Consider the following 18,615-nt stretch of genomic DNA (forward strand, 5'->3'; position numbering starts at 1 on the left):
CCACTCCTCCCTCCCTCACACTGAGGACACATCGCCCATTCTCACCTGTACACATACAAACTTAAACCCTCTATGCTTAGTATAACAGACACGAGTTACAACTGTACTGGATCGTCTATAGCAAATCTCTTTGGCAAAAATACCCAATCTACAAGCTCACAGCTTGAAAATATGTTATTTTTGCCAAATGTTCCCCCCAGAATCGTGGGTTCAAGTAGTTAAACAGCTCACTCAAGACCACTGACTCCCAGCATGCAACACTCTTAGTGTACTCAAGTACTGTACTTAAGTACAAGTTTGAGTTACTTTTACTTTATTTGAGTATTTCCATTTTAAGATCATTTTTACTTGTACTTGTAAATATTGAACTTTTTACTCCACTACAATTATTTAAAAACTTTAAACTGGGCGGGAATATGTAAAAAATCATAAAGTTTGTGCAATTGGTAACACGTTTAGATTAGATCATTGGACCCAGCAGAACTCACCAACGCTGAACAGAGCACACCTTGGCCATTCTCTCCCTGCGCTCCACAACTGATGTCACTGTCCAGGATCTTAATTTCCTACGTCCCCCTTGTCTTGCCTTCCTGAGACTTGGAGACCCATCCTCCTGTGTTCCTGCCTGCGCTGACCTGGGAGGCCAGGCTGTGCAGCGCCCTACCTACCCTAATGACCAGCTTGTGCCCTCTGCTCCGCGTTAAAGGAGAATTCCATGCTAGAAGGCTTACCTTTATTTGTAGTTGTTACGTCCCCACCAAAGAGGTCCAGATGTTATTTTGTGCAAAAGTGCATTATTGGCCATTTCCCCTATCATAAACCCTCAATGGATTGCATTGAATTGAATGGGGCTATGGGGTGTTATGCTAATTCGCTTGTTTCCATCACTCAAAAATCTATATTTTTTGTATATATCCTCTCTTCATAAATTAAATAGTATCCCGAGCGGCACACTTATTTGGATGGAAATAAGCGAATTAGCACAAAAACCCAACCCACATTGAGGGCTTAAGTCTATGTACTTCTGTTATCCTACATGTAATTTACCAAGTAAAGTCAAGTTTATGTGATCTTCTTGACCTGCCTTTGTTTGAGTTCCTGCATTTGGGTCCTAACACCTGCAAACCATGACACAAATTCAATTACTATTCAACCTATAAAGGAGTTTTGTGTGTCTTAACGCTAGGTTTTGGGGCTAAAGAAACTGACTGAATCAGTGGGATTACCATCAGCTAATTATTTATCGCCAAATTCAAGGTGTCCCAAGATTCTACTAAATCATGCAAGACATTCCCTCCCAGCGCTGCGAGCTAGTTGCTTTGCAGGTTTTGATTATTATTAATTTAATTTAACTTATAGCTATATTTGAAAATAGCCGATCTGTAAGGTTGTGTGAGCTTTTTTTTTTTTTAACCTTTTGTCTGGTGCATTGAGCACACTGTAATGTTTTACTATTACTCATACATTTTATCAAGTAAAATGTTGAATACAGGACTTTGCATAAATAAGCCCATCTTCTAGCACAGATGCACTGGATGAGTCAGCACAGCAGGGGCGACACACTCCATCACAACACTTCACTTTGCATTTTGACTGCCAGTAGCAACTCACTGAAAACTTGTTTCAGCTTGTGGCAAATCGTCCACAAGCTGTTATTTGAGAAGTGAATGAAAAGTATTAACAGATAATAAATAATGAATAATAACTAGATTGGATGAATTGTAATACAATTCCTAACAGAAACAGTTTGGACGTATTTAAGGTTTCCACCTGACCGGTCCGCTATACAATATCCTCAAATGTCTGCTTGACTGATTGCATTCAGGTCCATTACATCACTGTTTCTCTGTAACTCTGATAGTGTAGAATTTATTTCACACTGAACACTGAAAATATTATAGTGTATATTCATTGGGGTCCCAAACATAAAGAAATGGTTCCATGTGTACACTTCTCAGAGATATAGGGCTCAATCTGTGTCGCCGCCGTTGCCCGCAAGTCAGCCGCTGCCCGATAATTACGAGTATGGGAGCTTGCTCTGTCCCTTAATGGAATTTTGGTCCAGCGTCACCCGCTATCTATTTTGCAGACACCGGTATTTGCGCTTAGAGGTGTGATCATGGGCATGTTGGCACGCTTTCCCCTAAATTGCTATTTTGGTTAAACACACATTTGGGAAGGCGATAGTGGAGTTTAAAAGCACCCGTAAGCCGTATGCCAAATTAGTTTGGTGTAGCGGCGTGCACTGCGCGCCTCCATGGAGATGCCCGGCTGCATCATCTCTCCTTATTCTCCTACGCATCCCTTTGTAATTGTCCTATAATCAGCAGAGGTGAGTGCCTGCCACTTCTTTGTGTCCATTATGTTTATATAATTGTCTAGTCAAAAAAAGTTATTTGGCTTGAGCCAGGCATTGTGCGGTGTGCACGATTCCATTTGCTCATTCAGTTTCATCAACCCACAGCGCAGCAAATGGGGTCAGCACAAATGAGACTTCAAATCGTGTATTTAGAATGCTCGAACGAAAATGGAGCCCATAGACCCATAAGGGCATTTTGTACCCCTCGTGGTTCCCAAACCAGATGGGACCAGTGCATTTCATCATCGCCTACATTAGGTAGGAGAAGAGGGACATGCTAGGAGAGGTACAGTAAATTGCTTCCCAGAGACCCACAGTCTTTCACTGGCTCTAGATAGTGCCGTTTTAATCCCCATGAGCGCCTACAGTGCAGCCAGCTCCCAGCAGACTAGGAGAAGGTGGACGAAACCACCATCAAAATAGCTGCCTCTGTTATGGTTTGTTCAGTTTAAACCACCAAGGAGGTGCTGGTATTAAAACTGTTATGAGTGACTTGTGAATTCTGCATCATTATGGCACACTAATATATCCGTTAAGTGCCAGTGTTGGGCAACAAACATAGCTGATGCGATGCAACGCGCTCTGCGTTTGTACAGAAGATCTGCAGATCTCTGTGCCGACACTGGTGTGCAACAATGTATAATGACAATAGGCATTTAGCTGACACACGTATCCATCGTGACCAATCATCTTCAATTCTCTGTGCAGCAACATAACAAGTGGTCAATGGTAAATGTTTCCATGGCCCTAGTAGAGGGCTGAGTGACGGCACAGGAAGTTCAAATACGTTTTTAAACTAATAAATGACTGCCGTTTTCCTCCCCCTGATCAAATGAGAGTACTTTAGCCTCAGTGGTCTTATCTGTAATCCCCGAACCTGTTCCCCAACGATATGAAACCGGGAGGACATGTTCCAGTCCACACTGATTTAATTCTGCTTTAGATTGTGCAGCAGTTTGGCCAATGAATATTTGAGGCAAAGAACCTTCAGACAATTCTTCTAATGCCTGCGAGCTACTGCTCTGGACAGCATCACTGCATTATTAAAAACAGCCAGGACACTACATAATATACTACTGTGGTACTGTAATCATCCTGTACTTTTCATGCCGTGGCTCTGAACCGTTTTAGTACCTGCACTAATTTTGTTTTCACTAGGTTTTATACTTAGGCGCTTTACATAGATTGTGCATTACATTCATCCATTCACACACACATTCATACACCGATGGCGGCGGAAACCATGCAAGGCACCAACCAGCACATCAGGAGAAATTAGGGGTTCAGTGTCTTACTCAAGGACACTTCGACACCAACTCTGGGGGAGCCCGGGTTCGAACTGGCAACCTTGCTGTTACCATCCAGCCACTCTACCCCTGAGCCACCGCCACCCCGGAAGTTAATGGGGCTCTGATCTGGCTTAAACGTTGCTTAAACGTTGCCCAAATCTGGAGTCATAGATCATAAATATGCTGTTGCTACTTGCTACTTACTGTATATCGATCTTGAGATCTACATTCCATTTTGAACCTAATTTATTCAATGCAATGCATTGCTTGTTTGAAAATCAATTATTTTAGGCAGCGATGGAGTATAAATGTGGTTTAATTTTGATGACGAGTGACAGCTTGAGTCATTATGCATTCATTATGCAATAGTTCAGATAAGCCTGTGGCCCTGTACAAATTGTGTGGGCGGTTTAGGCATCAAAAATAGCACCAAAGTAAAAACGTACTCAATTTAAAAGATTGTCAAAATTATTTTGTAATAATAATCAAAATCTAAAAGGTAAAGGACCTTTACTTATACGTTTTCCAATAATTTTAGTGAAGTAAAAGTATTGAAAAATGTAAATATACAAAGCTCAAGTAAAATATATACACATTTTACTTAAGTACAGTACTTTAGTAAATCTACTTAGTTATTTCTACCACTGGTGGGAGATGAGACAGCTATAAACAGTGTGAACACTGGAGCCTTTGGGAGCACGACTGAGACCTTTGTGTTTTAGCAGTGTCACGCCACGCTGTCCCTCCCTAGCGCTTTGGCTGAAAAGCTAGGTGAAGAATGGCCACTTGTCTGTGCCGCGGTACTGGCTAGCAGGAGACGGGTCTGCCAGCAGCGCCGTTCATTGACACAGACACAATAATAGCTCCGCTGTGGTGGCCGTAATTCAGTTCGGCCGGCCTTCATCTCAGAATGTGTTATTAAGTGAACAGACAGCTGTTGTTTCTGTTGTTTTCAAGGAATACATTATGTTAACCCGGGCCACACTTCCCATCCAATCAGAAAGCTGCAGAAAGACAGTGCAGGACTAATCAGTCTTATCGTTGTCAGAAATAAATGACCATGTCAGTCTGTAGACACATTTGCAGAGTACAGCAGACATTGATTGTGCATTAAGGAAGGCCTTTCAAACAGTGCCCCTTATCACTATCAGTGACACACTTCCTACATGTTTGCAGCTTGGTAAAAGCTTTTTAAAGCGTTGAAAACTACCCATTTTAAACAGCCTATAACACAAGTGTGAATCACGTCTAAAAGGCTAAAAGTATTGAAAGTCTTGTATGCAAGTCACTGGCTGACCTGTTTGACGTTATAACCTGTCTTGGCACTGGTCTCGATGAACATGACGCTCAGCTCCTTGGCTCTCTGCTCGCCTTCCTCGATTGTGATTTGCCTGAGAGTGGAGTAGAGAGAATGATCAGCAAAACGGTGAAAGGAAACTGCCAATTAACTGCCCCCCTCACATTGATGTATGCTCATTGCTCACAAATGATAAGGTACCCGAGCCGTACAAGCACAGGTTTGTACTGGATGTGCATTGTGTCTGTGTGCGCCTAAAGACAACACAAACCATCACAGTCATAACTCAACCCCTCCAGTGTTATTCTAGGACAGTAGGGCTCCACCAGCATTAATTAACTGAGTGAAAGTGATTAATTACGTTGTGCTGTGAGAAATTAATTGCTACCCATTTCGGTGACATTGTAATGAATTTGGCTGTGCAAGTCGGGCTCAGAAGCGGGTTACATCATGTCAGTTGTCCATTAAAGGAGGTGTAAGTGTTAGTGATATGTTTAATATAAAAAGGAGGAGGGGGCTTACTTTAGTTTAAGCTCTATATTTGTTTCTATTGAATGCGGTCTTCCAATTTCTCCAGCTATTTAGTAAAAAGCTAGTCTCTCGAGACTGTTAACTCACGTCAAAGGAAAAGTGGGCGCTGTTTTCCCTTTGTTTTGCAGATGCGTTCCCAGATTGGTATAAAGCAAGTTAAATCCAATTATTTATCAGCTTCAATTGTATAGTCTTCCAGTTCCAATTTTGTCTTGCCAATTGTTTTGGTTGCATCATTCACTTCCAACTTGTTTATCCTGTATCCTGTATGAGTTCTCTCTCCTGACTGGATAAAATTGGATATTTAATGAATCAACCTGAAAATGTCATTTTCTGCTCTCTGGAGAGATGGGGATACCCCTGTCACTGTACACGTACTATAGCAATGATGGTCGCCGATGGCCTAGTCACTAGTGGTTAAGGCACAACCACATATAGGCTCCAGCTGCCTGACAGCGTGTCACAGATTCGATTCCAGAGCCTGACGACCTTTACTGCGTGTCTCTCTCTCTCTCTGTTTCCTGTCACTCTCCACTACTAGTACAACTATCCAAATAAAGGCAGAAAAGCCCCCACCCCCCAAAAAAAACAAAACAAAACAAGAAGTACCGGTACTATAACAATGGCTGCTATCAGAATAGTGAGCAACCACAACAAAATCACTTACAGCACGTTTAAGGCAAGCAGAGAGATCAGTGTTCAGTGTGCTGCTGACTGCACACAGCACCATGCAGGTCTGTTACTACTGGGCTTACATCAGCCTGCTCTGATGCTGCTCTGCTGGGAGGAAGAGCATGATGTAACCAGTCTGACTGCTTTGTTCCGTCCAGCACAAACACAATGGGATGCGCTAAAAACTAACAGTCCAGATCTGTGTACCCACTCACTCACCAACTTGTGCACTGTGCGGGTGCAGCAGAAAACATCCCCTTAGGGTTCTCACACCGTTACATCAGATCACATTCATTTCCTCACCGAATGCAACATTGCAGAATATTTGTGGAATGTTGGCATATATTGTGCTGTTAGGACATGAATCACTTAAGGATAGGATAGGATAATACTTTATTAATCCCTGAGGGGAAATTGATTTGTTACAACAACAGCACTGTATACTTCATCAAACGATGAATAGCAAACCCTAAACCCCTATGGCAGGGGTTTTCAACAGGTGGTCCGTGGACCACTGGTGGTCCGTGAAGGTATTGCGTGTGGTCCCTGACCATGCATTTAGTAATGTAGCAAAGTGAATATTTTGTATTTCCTTCCACGGAACAGAACAGTGCACTAAACCTTTTGTGCACTAAACCTTTTGTGTACTGTTCCGTGGAAGTGTGTCAATGTTGTCAGAATTACTAGGAAGTCTGAGGTTAAGAAATTCCACAGAAAAGGGAAATAGAATCTCAAGAAGGGTAAGTGTACCAGTTACCTCATTGATATGAGTCATCATTATTAAGAAATGTGCCCATATAATCATGTCATCATGTGCTATATCTAATCTTGCACGTATTTGACATTTTTACTATATATATATATATATATATATATATATATATATATATTACTATTATTATTATTATTATAGTAGGGCCACATGTGTCAGTACTGTATATCAGTTAAGTCCGTGGACCATCGTTTGAGGAACAGTATTCCATAGCAAGTGTTACGAAAGCACTAATCTTAGCCCATATCCCATTGCAACACAACAGTGGTCCCCAGGTTGATTCTTAGTCAAGGTGGTTCCTGGTTCACAATCAGTTGAAAACCCCTGCCCTAGGGGACCTTGAGAGAGTTCCAGGGGGTCCCAAGCTAAATGATACTTATGGACCCTTATGGGTCTGTAACTCAGAGAGTGTACAAATGGTTCACTCTCAGAGTTAAATTAACATTGATTTTACAATATAAATTGGGGTCACAGATTAAAAAATGGGGATCCGTAGCCTAATGCAGGTCACACTGGCGTTACGTGAAATTAAAATGGTTGAGAATCACTGCTAGAGTCATAAAAAATATGTTCTTATGCATGGGTTCCGTGGGCTAATACGTGTCAATTTGGGGGTCCTTGACATGAAAAAGTTTGGGAACCACTGGTGTAAAATATCAATGAAAAATGAAACGAGACACGTGAAGCTTCTGCCGCAGGAACAAAGGCACTGCACTGGAGCGGTATTTACATAATAACACCACCTGACAGAGACTTGCACCAGTACTGGGGCTATTTCTAGATGCATTCCTCGGAGTTCCAACTTAAACACGCCAGCTTATTCATCATGATGGCACATGGTATAGCACAGCAAGACATGATGGACAGACACCGGCTCTCATAATGGCCACCACATTAGTGCTTCATTCGTGCACGGATGTGGCATTAACTTCCCACTCTAAAACCAGGTAAAAACTAAGGGAGATACACCATTCTGCAAGACCATGACAAAAGCTCAACCTCTGACCTTAGGGCAGACTTGAAAATCTCAAAATCTGACCATGGTGGAAATGGTGTTAGGTGTTAGGTGGGCCACATGCTTTTTCAGAGCATGTTTATTTTTAATGATGAATAAATAAATCGATTGTGTTCTGGCTTGGATTAAAGGCCAGGAACTAACATAGTCTACTTTAAATTCCTAATCTTTTCCCAATGAAAACACATTTTCAGGCTTTTAAAGAAAAAAATACCATGGCTTATGTCATGGCTTATGTCAGTTATGGCCTTTGTTTATATCAAATAATTAAATTCTTAAGTGTTTTGCCAATCATTTGGGGGCCCACTTGCAGCCCACAGGTTGGTTATCGTTGAGATACACCATTACCGTCCCCAGACCATGACATAAACTTCAATCATAACAAATCTAAAACAGCAGGACAACAAACCTCTACCCTGCAAAACCACCAGAACTAACCAACAGTGAGTCTTTTCCACAAGAGCAAGCAGCCGGTCCACTTGATGTCATTGAAAATCAACTTCACAGGCCGCTGCTTAAATCGAGTAGAACAGAGTGCACTAAACAATCACACGGCGCCCTGCCAGAGCCCTGCCCCCGCCCCGCCCTGCCAGAGCCTCACACGTGTTATTTGTGTTTGTTCAACCGGAGACCGGTGACGTGAGGTTAAGAGGTGTCGCGTCGCCATCGAAGGGAGGATGTGACGCGGAGGTCAGGGCTGAGAACGCTGTGTCATCGTGTCAGTTTAAACGATTGCTTTTCTAAGATTCCACTCCCACTGAGCTGTCAACAAGCTATAAGCAAAAACAACATAACAAAAAAAAACAACGAATGAATAACAAAACCCATACAGCGCCTTTTTAGAGATGGAAAAATACTACCATCACCCCAGCCACCACACATTCATTCATATTCACAAGTCTGATGACTTGTTGTTGAAAGCTCCACGCTCACAGTCAGCGGGTGGGATTATTCCCAACAAATGTCAGACAGTGCAAGTCGATTTACCCTAGACTTAATAATATACAAATAATTATGACACAATAAATAATATGACACAATATTTGCATAGATTTATATGCACCTACTTTGTCAAAGTACCCTAAAGTCAAAACAAGACTAATGCTAACACTAACACTACTCAAGCAGCGACAAGCCAGCTACAAGATACAATGCCGTTATGTGGATCGAATGTGTTGCTACTTTTTTGCACCTTAAGTCGAACATAATCTTTCTATTTTTGGAACTTGCACAAAACCTAATTTCACCCACTTCTTTACACCTGTAAATCTGTGATGTGACAATAAACTGATTCTGATTCAACACCAACATTTGACGCTGATAAGCTGCAAAGGCAAAGAAAAAAGAAAAGAAAAGAAAATAGCGGGATTAAACTTTTTTATGGCAATGATGCAATTATGCGTCAATCAATCATGTTTTGTTTTACCATATCCACTCCCCTTTTCTCTCCATACACCATAAAATTCTTGCTCGTAATAGGGAAAAAAATGAATACTTGACGTCAGCCTGTTCTTTTATACACAAGAATTTAATATTTTTCCGAAAACAGTGTAGCCTAGGAGTTCTGTCACTGCAAATTGTAATTGCAATAATTTACCTTAAAAACGCTGCTAAATGACATAGATTTACATAGCACTTTACACCTTTGTACTTTTTTTGTGTATGTACAGTATGTTTTTAATGCTTTGTTTCCTAATGTAAGGTACTGTTTGCCTGTTTTGTTTTATGTTGGGGACTGCGGATGAAAATGTGCATTTTTGCTGTATTTACATTGCATTTATGTAATGAATACTAATTGTGTTGTGGTAAGATTGCATTTCATGTGGGGAAGAATGTTTATATCTAGAAGCTTACACATGATATATTTTGAGCTTTTAGATCTACAGCGTGATCCAGTCACCTATAGGGCAAGTGCTAAATGTTATGTCCTTCAGAGGACATAACATGGTGTCTTCTTATCATAAAAAGTTTCCATTTACAGTTAGAAAGGAAGTGGACGTGGTCTCATTCCACAAGCGAGCTCCCATATGCACCAATTCCCGGGCGAAAAGGACCAGCAGAACTAGATTTATAGACCAAAACCATCATGTACTTACAAAAACAGTCTCCGTTCAGCCATACGGCCTGCAGAGACAGTTATTCACTTAAGACCAAATACAGAATATAGCTGCAAGCAGCGATAAGGCGGGACCAAGCAGGAAGGCAATCAGCAATAAGAACAATATGCACAATAAGCCATAGAAACATGGCAGACTGAACTTGAGAAAAAGAAGACCACGTAATTGTGACAGGGTCGGTTTTAATTGTCTGTGTGGATTGGCGGAGCCCGGATTAGAACTTGTACAGTGTGTGTGTGCATGTGCGCGCGTGCATGTGCGCGTGTGTGACACTGACACACAGACTGAAATATATGCATAAACATAACCTTCAGCAACATTCCCAAACACATGTATGCTCTGCTCTCTACCTGTCCTCAAACGAGCATGACAGTGTAATCAAAATAATAATGGTCAGATCGCATAGCCTACAGACAGAGCCATAGAGTAGAAGAGTTGTGACAAGTCAAAGATAGGAGAGATGGAAGATGGTGTACTGCAGTGACAGTTACACACCAGCGTCACTGACAAGCAAATTTACGAACTACAGACTGGCAGCCAAGTAGCCTAGCATCCTACTAGCCTACATGTAGGCAGGAAGATGGCGCCCAAATAAGCCAAAATCATACCGAACGTGTCACTACGCTCTCCCCCTATAAATAAATGTGTTTCACATAAGTTGGCCTCCTGGTGGCCGGCACTATAAAAGGCATACAAAATCAGGGCAAAGGTTTTTCCTTTGGCCTCTAGGGAGTGCACATACAAAGTTTTACACAAATCAGTGTAGTTAATAGTTATAGGCAAAAACATGTATCGGCCTGTTATAGCACTACCATGAGGCTGGTTTGGCATTTCACCCTCTGCCTAGTGGGAATATGCTTTAAATAATTCACAGAAATCAGAAAATTCATTTATTTTTTTGGAGCTTTGGAAAGTTTGGAAGCCAATCGGGAGTGGAATATGGGAAATTGTGTTGATCACATGACTATAGAAATACTGTGTACCGATTAGCGTGATGTATGGATAAAATCCATAGGAGTAAAATAAAAAATGTGATTTGCAAAAAATGGGACAGAGGTTCGGCTTTGGCATGTAGGGAGTGTGTACAGTTTCGCAGCAACTTAGCCAATGGTGCCGGAGATTAGCTGTACACGGACGGACGGACAGACATGGCGCAAGACATACTCTCTCCCATGCCTTCGGCCTGGTGGAAACAACAATATATTACCAATATAGTGTGCAAGTGCATAGTGTATTGGCCTTCTTGGCTTGTGCAGCATGTCAATACACAGAAATGTTATGGCAGTCTCAGCTAAGCCGTCTCCCTGCAGTCTGAAAGCGATGCTTTATGTCTGTTATGGCCCTCTGAATGTGTATCGACTGAGCCCTGCAGTCACTCACCTCCTGCAAACTGCCATCACTAGCACTTTTCCTGCCTTCACGGCGATCAATTCGTTGTCGGGTTTAAGATGCGAGTGAGCTGGTGGGAATACGTGCTGCAGCGCTGGGTGTCTGCTCAGCATCAATGGAATTGGTGTGGGTACAATTTTATCTTTATATTAGGGCCGCAACTATCTGTTATTGTCTCGTCAAGGCCGAAGGCATGGCCGAGACTATGTTTTCACCCCTGTCCGTCCTTCTGTCTGTCTGTGACTGTGCAGCTAATCTAAAGGTGAAACTTGGTACGCAGACTCCCTAGAGGCCAAGGAAATACCTCTGTTTTTCAGATAGGCCATTTATAGTTATAATGCCAGCAGGAGGCCGGTTTTGCTAAACAATTTCTACCTGAAGGGCTAAGATTTGCTTACAAAGTTTGCAGGATTTGCCCGTTTTGAACAAAGTTCCTCAAATCATGAGCGCAGCATCCGATTGCCGTTATATTTGTATTGAAGGCCAAAATATGGAACCGTTAAGGAATCAGACCGTTAAAAGGAAACGTCAAGGAACCAGAATAATTAAAATCCTAAAGGTTTCCAACTCTAAATGCAAGTCAAATAGACCAGAGGTGGGCAACTTTGAAGATGGAGAGGATCACTATAGTTCCACATTCACTCCACATTGCATATACCGTCGTATGAAAAATAGCAGATATACAAGTTCAAAACACGTCGTACTGTGGCGGGTTTTGAGCTTGTAGATCTGCAATTTTTCCTATATTTGAATTGAAATCCTGAATTATTGTTTTGCTATTTTTTTTTAAGATATATTTTTGGGCTTTTTCTGCCTATATTGGATAGTGTAAGTGTACATGGGGGGGTGACACGCGGCAAAGGTTGTCGGGTTCGGGAGTCAAGCCCGTAACACACCGTCAGGCTGGCTTTAGCAGCCTAGGTGCCCGGACCACTACACTAGCCGCCCGGGCCTGTTTTGCTATATTTTAATTGGAATACTCATCAGTATTAACCTGTGGGCCACATTAAGTGAGGGTGGGGGCCACATGTGGCCCCCGGGCCGCCAGTTGCCCATAGACGGCATGGCTAAATAGACGGCAGGGCTGAAGGTTGACTCACTGCTGCAGAGCTCTTGCTTTGTAAACCACACAGATCCTAGCGTCCGTGTTCTGGCCATAATAGGCCAGCATTCTGCCAAAATAGCTTATCTACGAGCTCAAACGTGACTCGTTGCACAATATGAGCTTGTAGGGTTTAAGTGACCTGAAAATCACTAGGAAACAACCACAATAATTGTGCCTGCCCACTTGCTAGTACATACTAGACCCCACAGTAATCTCTGCAGGCTTTATTTAGTGCAGAAATAGACCCAGGGTAAATGTTTTCACTCACAGAGTTACATGAACAGAGGATTTTAACTAATATATCAAAGGAAGAACTGGAGGACAGGAGTGTCATTCATTACCACAGAACAGCAGCAATAACGTACTATAGATGGAGAGATTATTGCATGAATAATCTACCGTGGGTCAGAATTGAGCTAATATAACAAATGGACATACCATGTAGCCTATGCATTATTCACATGTAGCGATGTGATTTATGCCTGTAACAAATTGTGTATGGTTATTGACTAAACTACTGCACACAGTACAAGAGGTAGTGTGTCCTCTTCCCCTCTCTCTCCTGTGATGTCTCTCTTTATATTTGTGTGGTAGATTGTAATTATTTTTTCATAATTTAAAATATATAAAGTAATGCCCTACAGCCCTGCCACAGAGCAAAAGACCAGGTAATTTCAGATATTCTTCTGTGGAGACTACCCTGCCCATCAAGAGGAACAAGACCTCTCACATTTCCAGATGTTCTGAGTAGGGACACAGGACTGACTGTCAATGAGCAACAGAGACCAGTGGAAGCAGCTTGTGTCGCAGATCTCGAGGGCACTGGAAGGATGATGATGACAGCCCTACTTCACCGTACAAGCTATTTAGCTGCAAAAGCAGCTAAATAGCTGATCTATAAGCTCATGTTCTATTTTTGATCGTTTTGGGGGACCCATTTAGACCTGCTGTAACCTATACATCTTTATACCTTTCAATAGAGAGGCTTGTTAGTGAACATTGACAATTCTGTAAACGGATTTCACAAATATAAATATAACAGGTTATTTTGTTATTTTCCACTGTGCCCCCATGCCCTAATTTTACACCCCGTTTAACATCCATTACTGTGAGCATCATCTTACTTCCTTACTTTCCTAGTACATTCTCAGCTAGTATTTACTTCTTTGTTCAAATACTGTACATGAAAAGTTTGAAAACGTTTCAGAACCACAGCTGTAACACTCAGTCAAAACATAGTGGCTTGGACCTTTTGTTGTTTTTGTGTGTCTGTACTCAATTATTATTATTTTCTTTTATAACTGTGGAGGGAGGGATGGGGTGAGGGAGAAAATGGGAAAAAAATGGTATGTTCAAACTAAACTTAAATTGTTGAAACCTGCTACCAATAAACATATATTAAAAAAAAAAAACATAGTGGCTTGTGAACAGGAGTGATTATTATTCCATACCTTTTATCTGCCAGATCTGTTTTATTGCCTACAAGCATGATGATGACATCACTTCCTCTCTCTGTCCTCACATCGTCTATCCATTTGGAGGTTTGCTGGAAGGAGTTCACATCTGTTGGCCAAGAACACAAATGAAGAATAATCAAAGGGATTCTCTGTAAAGAGCTGCTGTGGAATTCCTGGGGCTACAAAAAACATTAAATAATAATAATTATTGTGTTTTTCATTCAGTTCAGCTGTTCCGAGTCCTAAATTCCTTCACTGTGTTCCCTCCACTCCTTTATAGAGACTGATAGGTTGAACATCAAGGGTTCAGGAAGGAGATATGGTGTACCAGCAATATAAGGTCAGACTAAATAGGTCCTTTGTCCAACAGTCGACCTTGAGGCTTAATCAGGAGTTGTAGTAGCCACAGGATAATTCAAGCGGTGGATATTGCTCTCGTCTTCATGTCTTTATGTATGTAAATTGTCTTGTTCTTTGTGTTATGTCAAATGTGTGTATATGTGTTCTGCATACTAGGCTGCTGTGTTGCAATACACACAATAAAGTACTATATCATATCATATCATATCATATCATGAACTACAATAATTTTCTTTCTTTCTCTCTTTCTTTCTTTACAAATCCATTTGGCCTTGTCACAGTCATTTATTTGGTATGCATGCTTGCAAAGGTCATGTCACATTCCTGTGCTGGGATTTGAGGAGAAAGACCCCACATCGGTTTCAAGGTGAAAGAAGAACATGGTATTGTGAGAACTGAGAAGGAAACATGTTTGCTCATAAAAATGAATCTCCCAGAGGGCATCAAAGTTAAAGTACCCGGCTCTCATTTCTTAACAAATTTGACCCATTAATGCTCACAAATGGAATCGAGACAGCTCCATAAAACCATGCCATATCAGGCTGCCTATGTAGAAAGTTAACGGAACTATCACTGCTGAAAGGCGACGGTACAAGTGAAAGAGGGGCTTTTTAAAGTCAGCAAGACAATGCAAAACGGTCCAAGCAGGTCTTCTTGATATAATTGCAGCCACGGACGGATAGGACTAACAATGATTTAGTGTTCCGGTACAGAATTTGAGAAAAGTATTAAGGTTCGATTTGATGTTTCTGCATATCTAACCTGTCTATAAATGAAATTAATTGAACGTTTAGTACAGTAAAATAAACTATGGGCTAGTCTATATGTAGTATGTTAATTCATTCATGTTCTGTGCTCTGCCTGTGTTTCATGGCCGCCCCAATGCTTTTTCCACTGGAAGTCACGTGGTTTGACCAAACACTTGTGTTTGATTGGGGAGAGGGGGGCAATTTCCTATGTGAGTCCCATTGGAAAAGCATTGAGGCGGCCATAAAACACAGGCAGAGCACAGAACATATGTTCTTTATGTGTGAATGAGGCCTGATAGGCCTAATGACCAATGCTGAGTCAGCCATCTTTATGCATTTTAAGTATATGAGATTGTCACCGTTGTGTGTGCAGTCAGCTATCTAGGATCTTGACACACTAAGTGACTGATGAAATCGATTGTGCGTGTGAGCTGCGGTTGGTCGATATGACTTCAAATTAATATCATGGTTATTTCTAACTTGTGCCTCGATTACAATTAATTAACCACTAGGGGCACTGGTACCCAGTGCCACATAAATGTACGAAATGGGCAGATCTCTTCAGCTCTTGTTGGCTGACCGTTTGAACCGGATGTAGATGTCGGCCATTTTATGCTCTGCTACTGGCTGTGTTGTGTGGCTCCGATCGGTGTTATTGACCTCGAATTAAGTTTTATAAGGCTCAGAATATCACAGTTTATGGAATGTTTATTATTATTTTAAAGGTGAAAATAGCACTACAGGCTATTTCTCAATTTTGTACGCCATCAATGTACAATGACGTATAATTTAAAGAGGTTAATCCATTTAGTCCATTATAAATTGTTGATTCATTGATATGAGAATAAAAATATATATACACATATACATATATGAGTCAGATTAAGATAGTTGATAATTGATACTAAATATCGGTTATGATATATCGTCTGTCAGGTGGAAACCTTTTCAGGATTCAAAACTAGCTGATCTACAAGCTCAAAAGGCGTCGCGTTCAAGCTTGTGGGTATGTTACTTTTGATGCCTTTGTGTGATGCTGTATGATAGATAAGAGGTTTCGCCCGACAGCAACAATATATCCGGTTGCCTAGCGTGTGTGTGTGTGTGTGTGTGTGTGTGTGTGTGTGTGTGGGAGAGACACACATACTTGTGATGTCGTAGACCACCACGGCCACGGTGGAGTCTCGTATGTAGCTGGGGATGAGGCTCCTGAAGCGCTCCTGTCCCGCTGTGTCCCACAGCTGCAACCTCACCTGGGGATCAGAGAGGCAGGGCTGAGCCGCACGAGACCATGCAGAGACAGCCTGGATGCTGGCTCCCTCCCAGACACACACAACAGAGACCGGAACGCACGCGCACACACAGTGCCCACTTGCATGCACGCATGCATGGACATGTTGGTATCACTATACTTGTGTGAGGACAAACATATTAGGACATTTCTCAATGCCGTTTTTAGTTTGACCTTTTTTGGGCCATTTTCAACCTGACAAAAAAAACATAAAGCTCAACCTATCCTTAGAGCCTGAGTTATACTTAGTTTACAATTCTCTGTGTCACGCAACGAATATAGACGATCTACAAGCTGACCATGTAGATTTTCTGTATTTTGGTGCACACTATTTCTAGTGTACTCAAGTATAGTAATACAAGTACATACAAACACAGGTGCGAGCACGCACGCACACACGGCAACACACACACACACACACACACACACGCACGCACACACAGACAGGTAGACAGGTAGACTTCATCTCCAAGCTGACATTTCCAAGGTCATGGAGCTGTATGCAGAATTTCCCCCAGGAAATAACCTGACATACAAACAGCCAGGTATGCATTTCCATTTATTGTGCTAGGGAATTGACATACTGTACAGTATGACACAGTGCCGTTAAGGGAATATTTCAATGCGTGCAGTACTGTATACAAGGTGAATCTTCCGTTTTAATGGCCAGGGATGCAATGAGGACTTTGTTGTGAGCATTGTACAGCTTTAAAGCAGGGGTTCAGGACCACCATCTGAACAGATTTTGTCCCAGGGATCACACATTATGAGAAGATTTATACATGTTTTTAATTACTTACAATTTTCTGCAATGCTTTGAAAATGTACAAGCTCGCACACCACAATGAGCTACGAGCTTGAATAATAAATCAGCTATTTTCGGATAGCTAAAGTATAAAATATGGTTAAAATAGTGGAACTGTATCAACTAATTTGGCTGGGAACCACCTCAAGGTCCCCCGGGGGTCCCCGGACCCCACTTTGAGAACCAGTGCTTTAAAGTGACCGTCTGTAGGTTTGACTGGAATACTTACCGTTCGGTCTTCTAAGTACATGGTTTTCGACAGGAAGTCAATTCCAATTGTGGCCTAGCATGAAAAGAAAGAGCAAATATATTGATCAGTATTGAGAAGCATAAGATTTATATACATATACTGTACATACACATCGCTGTTGGGCAGAAATATTGTATCTCTATAGTCAAAAAAGTCAAAAAACATAAAAAGATGAAAAATGCTTATATTATAAGCAGTTTTCATCTTTTTATGTTTTTTGACTTTTTTCATAAATTAATGTCCAATTTTAGAGAGAGAGCAAGTGCATTTTCCTGTACCGGCGTCAGCCGCGGCATCGTCGCCAACTGTCGCCAACCGCCATGGCAGTGTTTCCACATTAGTCTGAAACCCTACCCCAAACCCTAACCTCACAGGGAAGCCATGGGTGAGTTTTAACCGGCAACGCATGTCGGCAGCCACGGGTGAGTTTTAACCAGCCAAGCTAACACCCTACCCCAAACCCTAACCTACCCCTCACCTCACAGGGAAGACACGGGTGAGTTTTAACCAGCCACGCTAACACCCTACCCCAAACCCTAACCTACCCCTCACCTCACAGGGAAGCCACGGGTGAGTTTTAACCAGCCACGCTAACACCCTACCCCAAACCCTAACCTACCCCTCACCTCACAGGGAAGACACGGGTGAGTTTTAACCAGCCACGCTAACACCCTACCCCAAACCCTAACCTACCCCTCACCTCACAGGGAAGACACGGGTGAGTTTTAACCAGCCAAGCTAACACCCTACCCCAAACCCTAACCTACCCCTCACCTCACAGGGAAGACACGGGTGAGTTTTAACCAGCCACGCTACCACCCTACCCCAAACCCTAACCTACCCCTCACCTCACAGGGAAGACACGGGTGAGTTTTAACCAGCCAAGCTAACACCCTACCCCAAACCCTAACCTACCCCTCACCTCACAGGGAAGACACGGGTGAGTTTTAACCAGCCAAGCTAACACCCTACCCCAAACCCTAACCTAACCCTCACCTCACAGGGAAGACACGGGTGAGTTTTAACCAGCAACGCATGTGTCTTAGAGGCAACGCATGTCGGCAGCCACGGTACACTGCCGCGGCTGCTATCAGCAGTTGCCGCGTCTGGACCGGTGGCCGTGTGCATAATGCCTTTTACGCCTATATAATGACATG

The 18,615-nt window shown here is 42.2% G+C and overlaps 1 protein-coding gene across 2 annotated transcripts in view; it reads right to left on the bottom strand.

Moving 5' to 3' along the window:
* rab6ba (RAB6B, member RAS oncogene family a) overlaps window positions 1-18,615 on the bottom strand; it is a 93,161-nt gene that overhangs the window by 15,300 nt on the left and 59,246 nt on the right. For both annotated transcript variants that reach the window (XR_014569448.1, XM_083768246.1), the window contains exons 3-6: window positions 17,438-17,491; window positions 16,260-16,365; window positions 13,998-14,109; window positions 4,946-5,039 (exon numbers count right to left, since the gene is read on the bottom strand). Coding sequence is in view for 1 of the 2 variants with exons in the window: in XM_083768246.1 (XP_083624372.1) it covers window positions 4,946-5,039; window positions 13,998-14,109; window positions 16,260-16,365; window positions 17,438-17,491 (366 nt within the window). In the remaining variant the exon portion in view is untranslated. The remainder of the gene's footprint in view (window positions 1-4,945; window positions 5,040-13,997; window positions 14,110-16,259; window positions 16,366-17,437; window positions 17,492-18,615) is intronic.

The sequence above is a fragment of the Protomyctophum parallelum genome, assembly GCF_964188405.1.
Source record: "Protomyctophum parallelum genome assembly, chromosome: 6".
Lineage (NCBI taxonomy): Eukaryota > Metazoa > Chordata > Actinopteri > Myctophiformes > Myctophidae > Protomyctophum > Protomyctophum parallelum.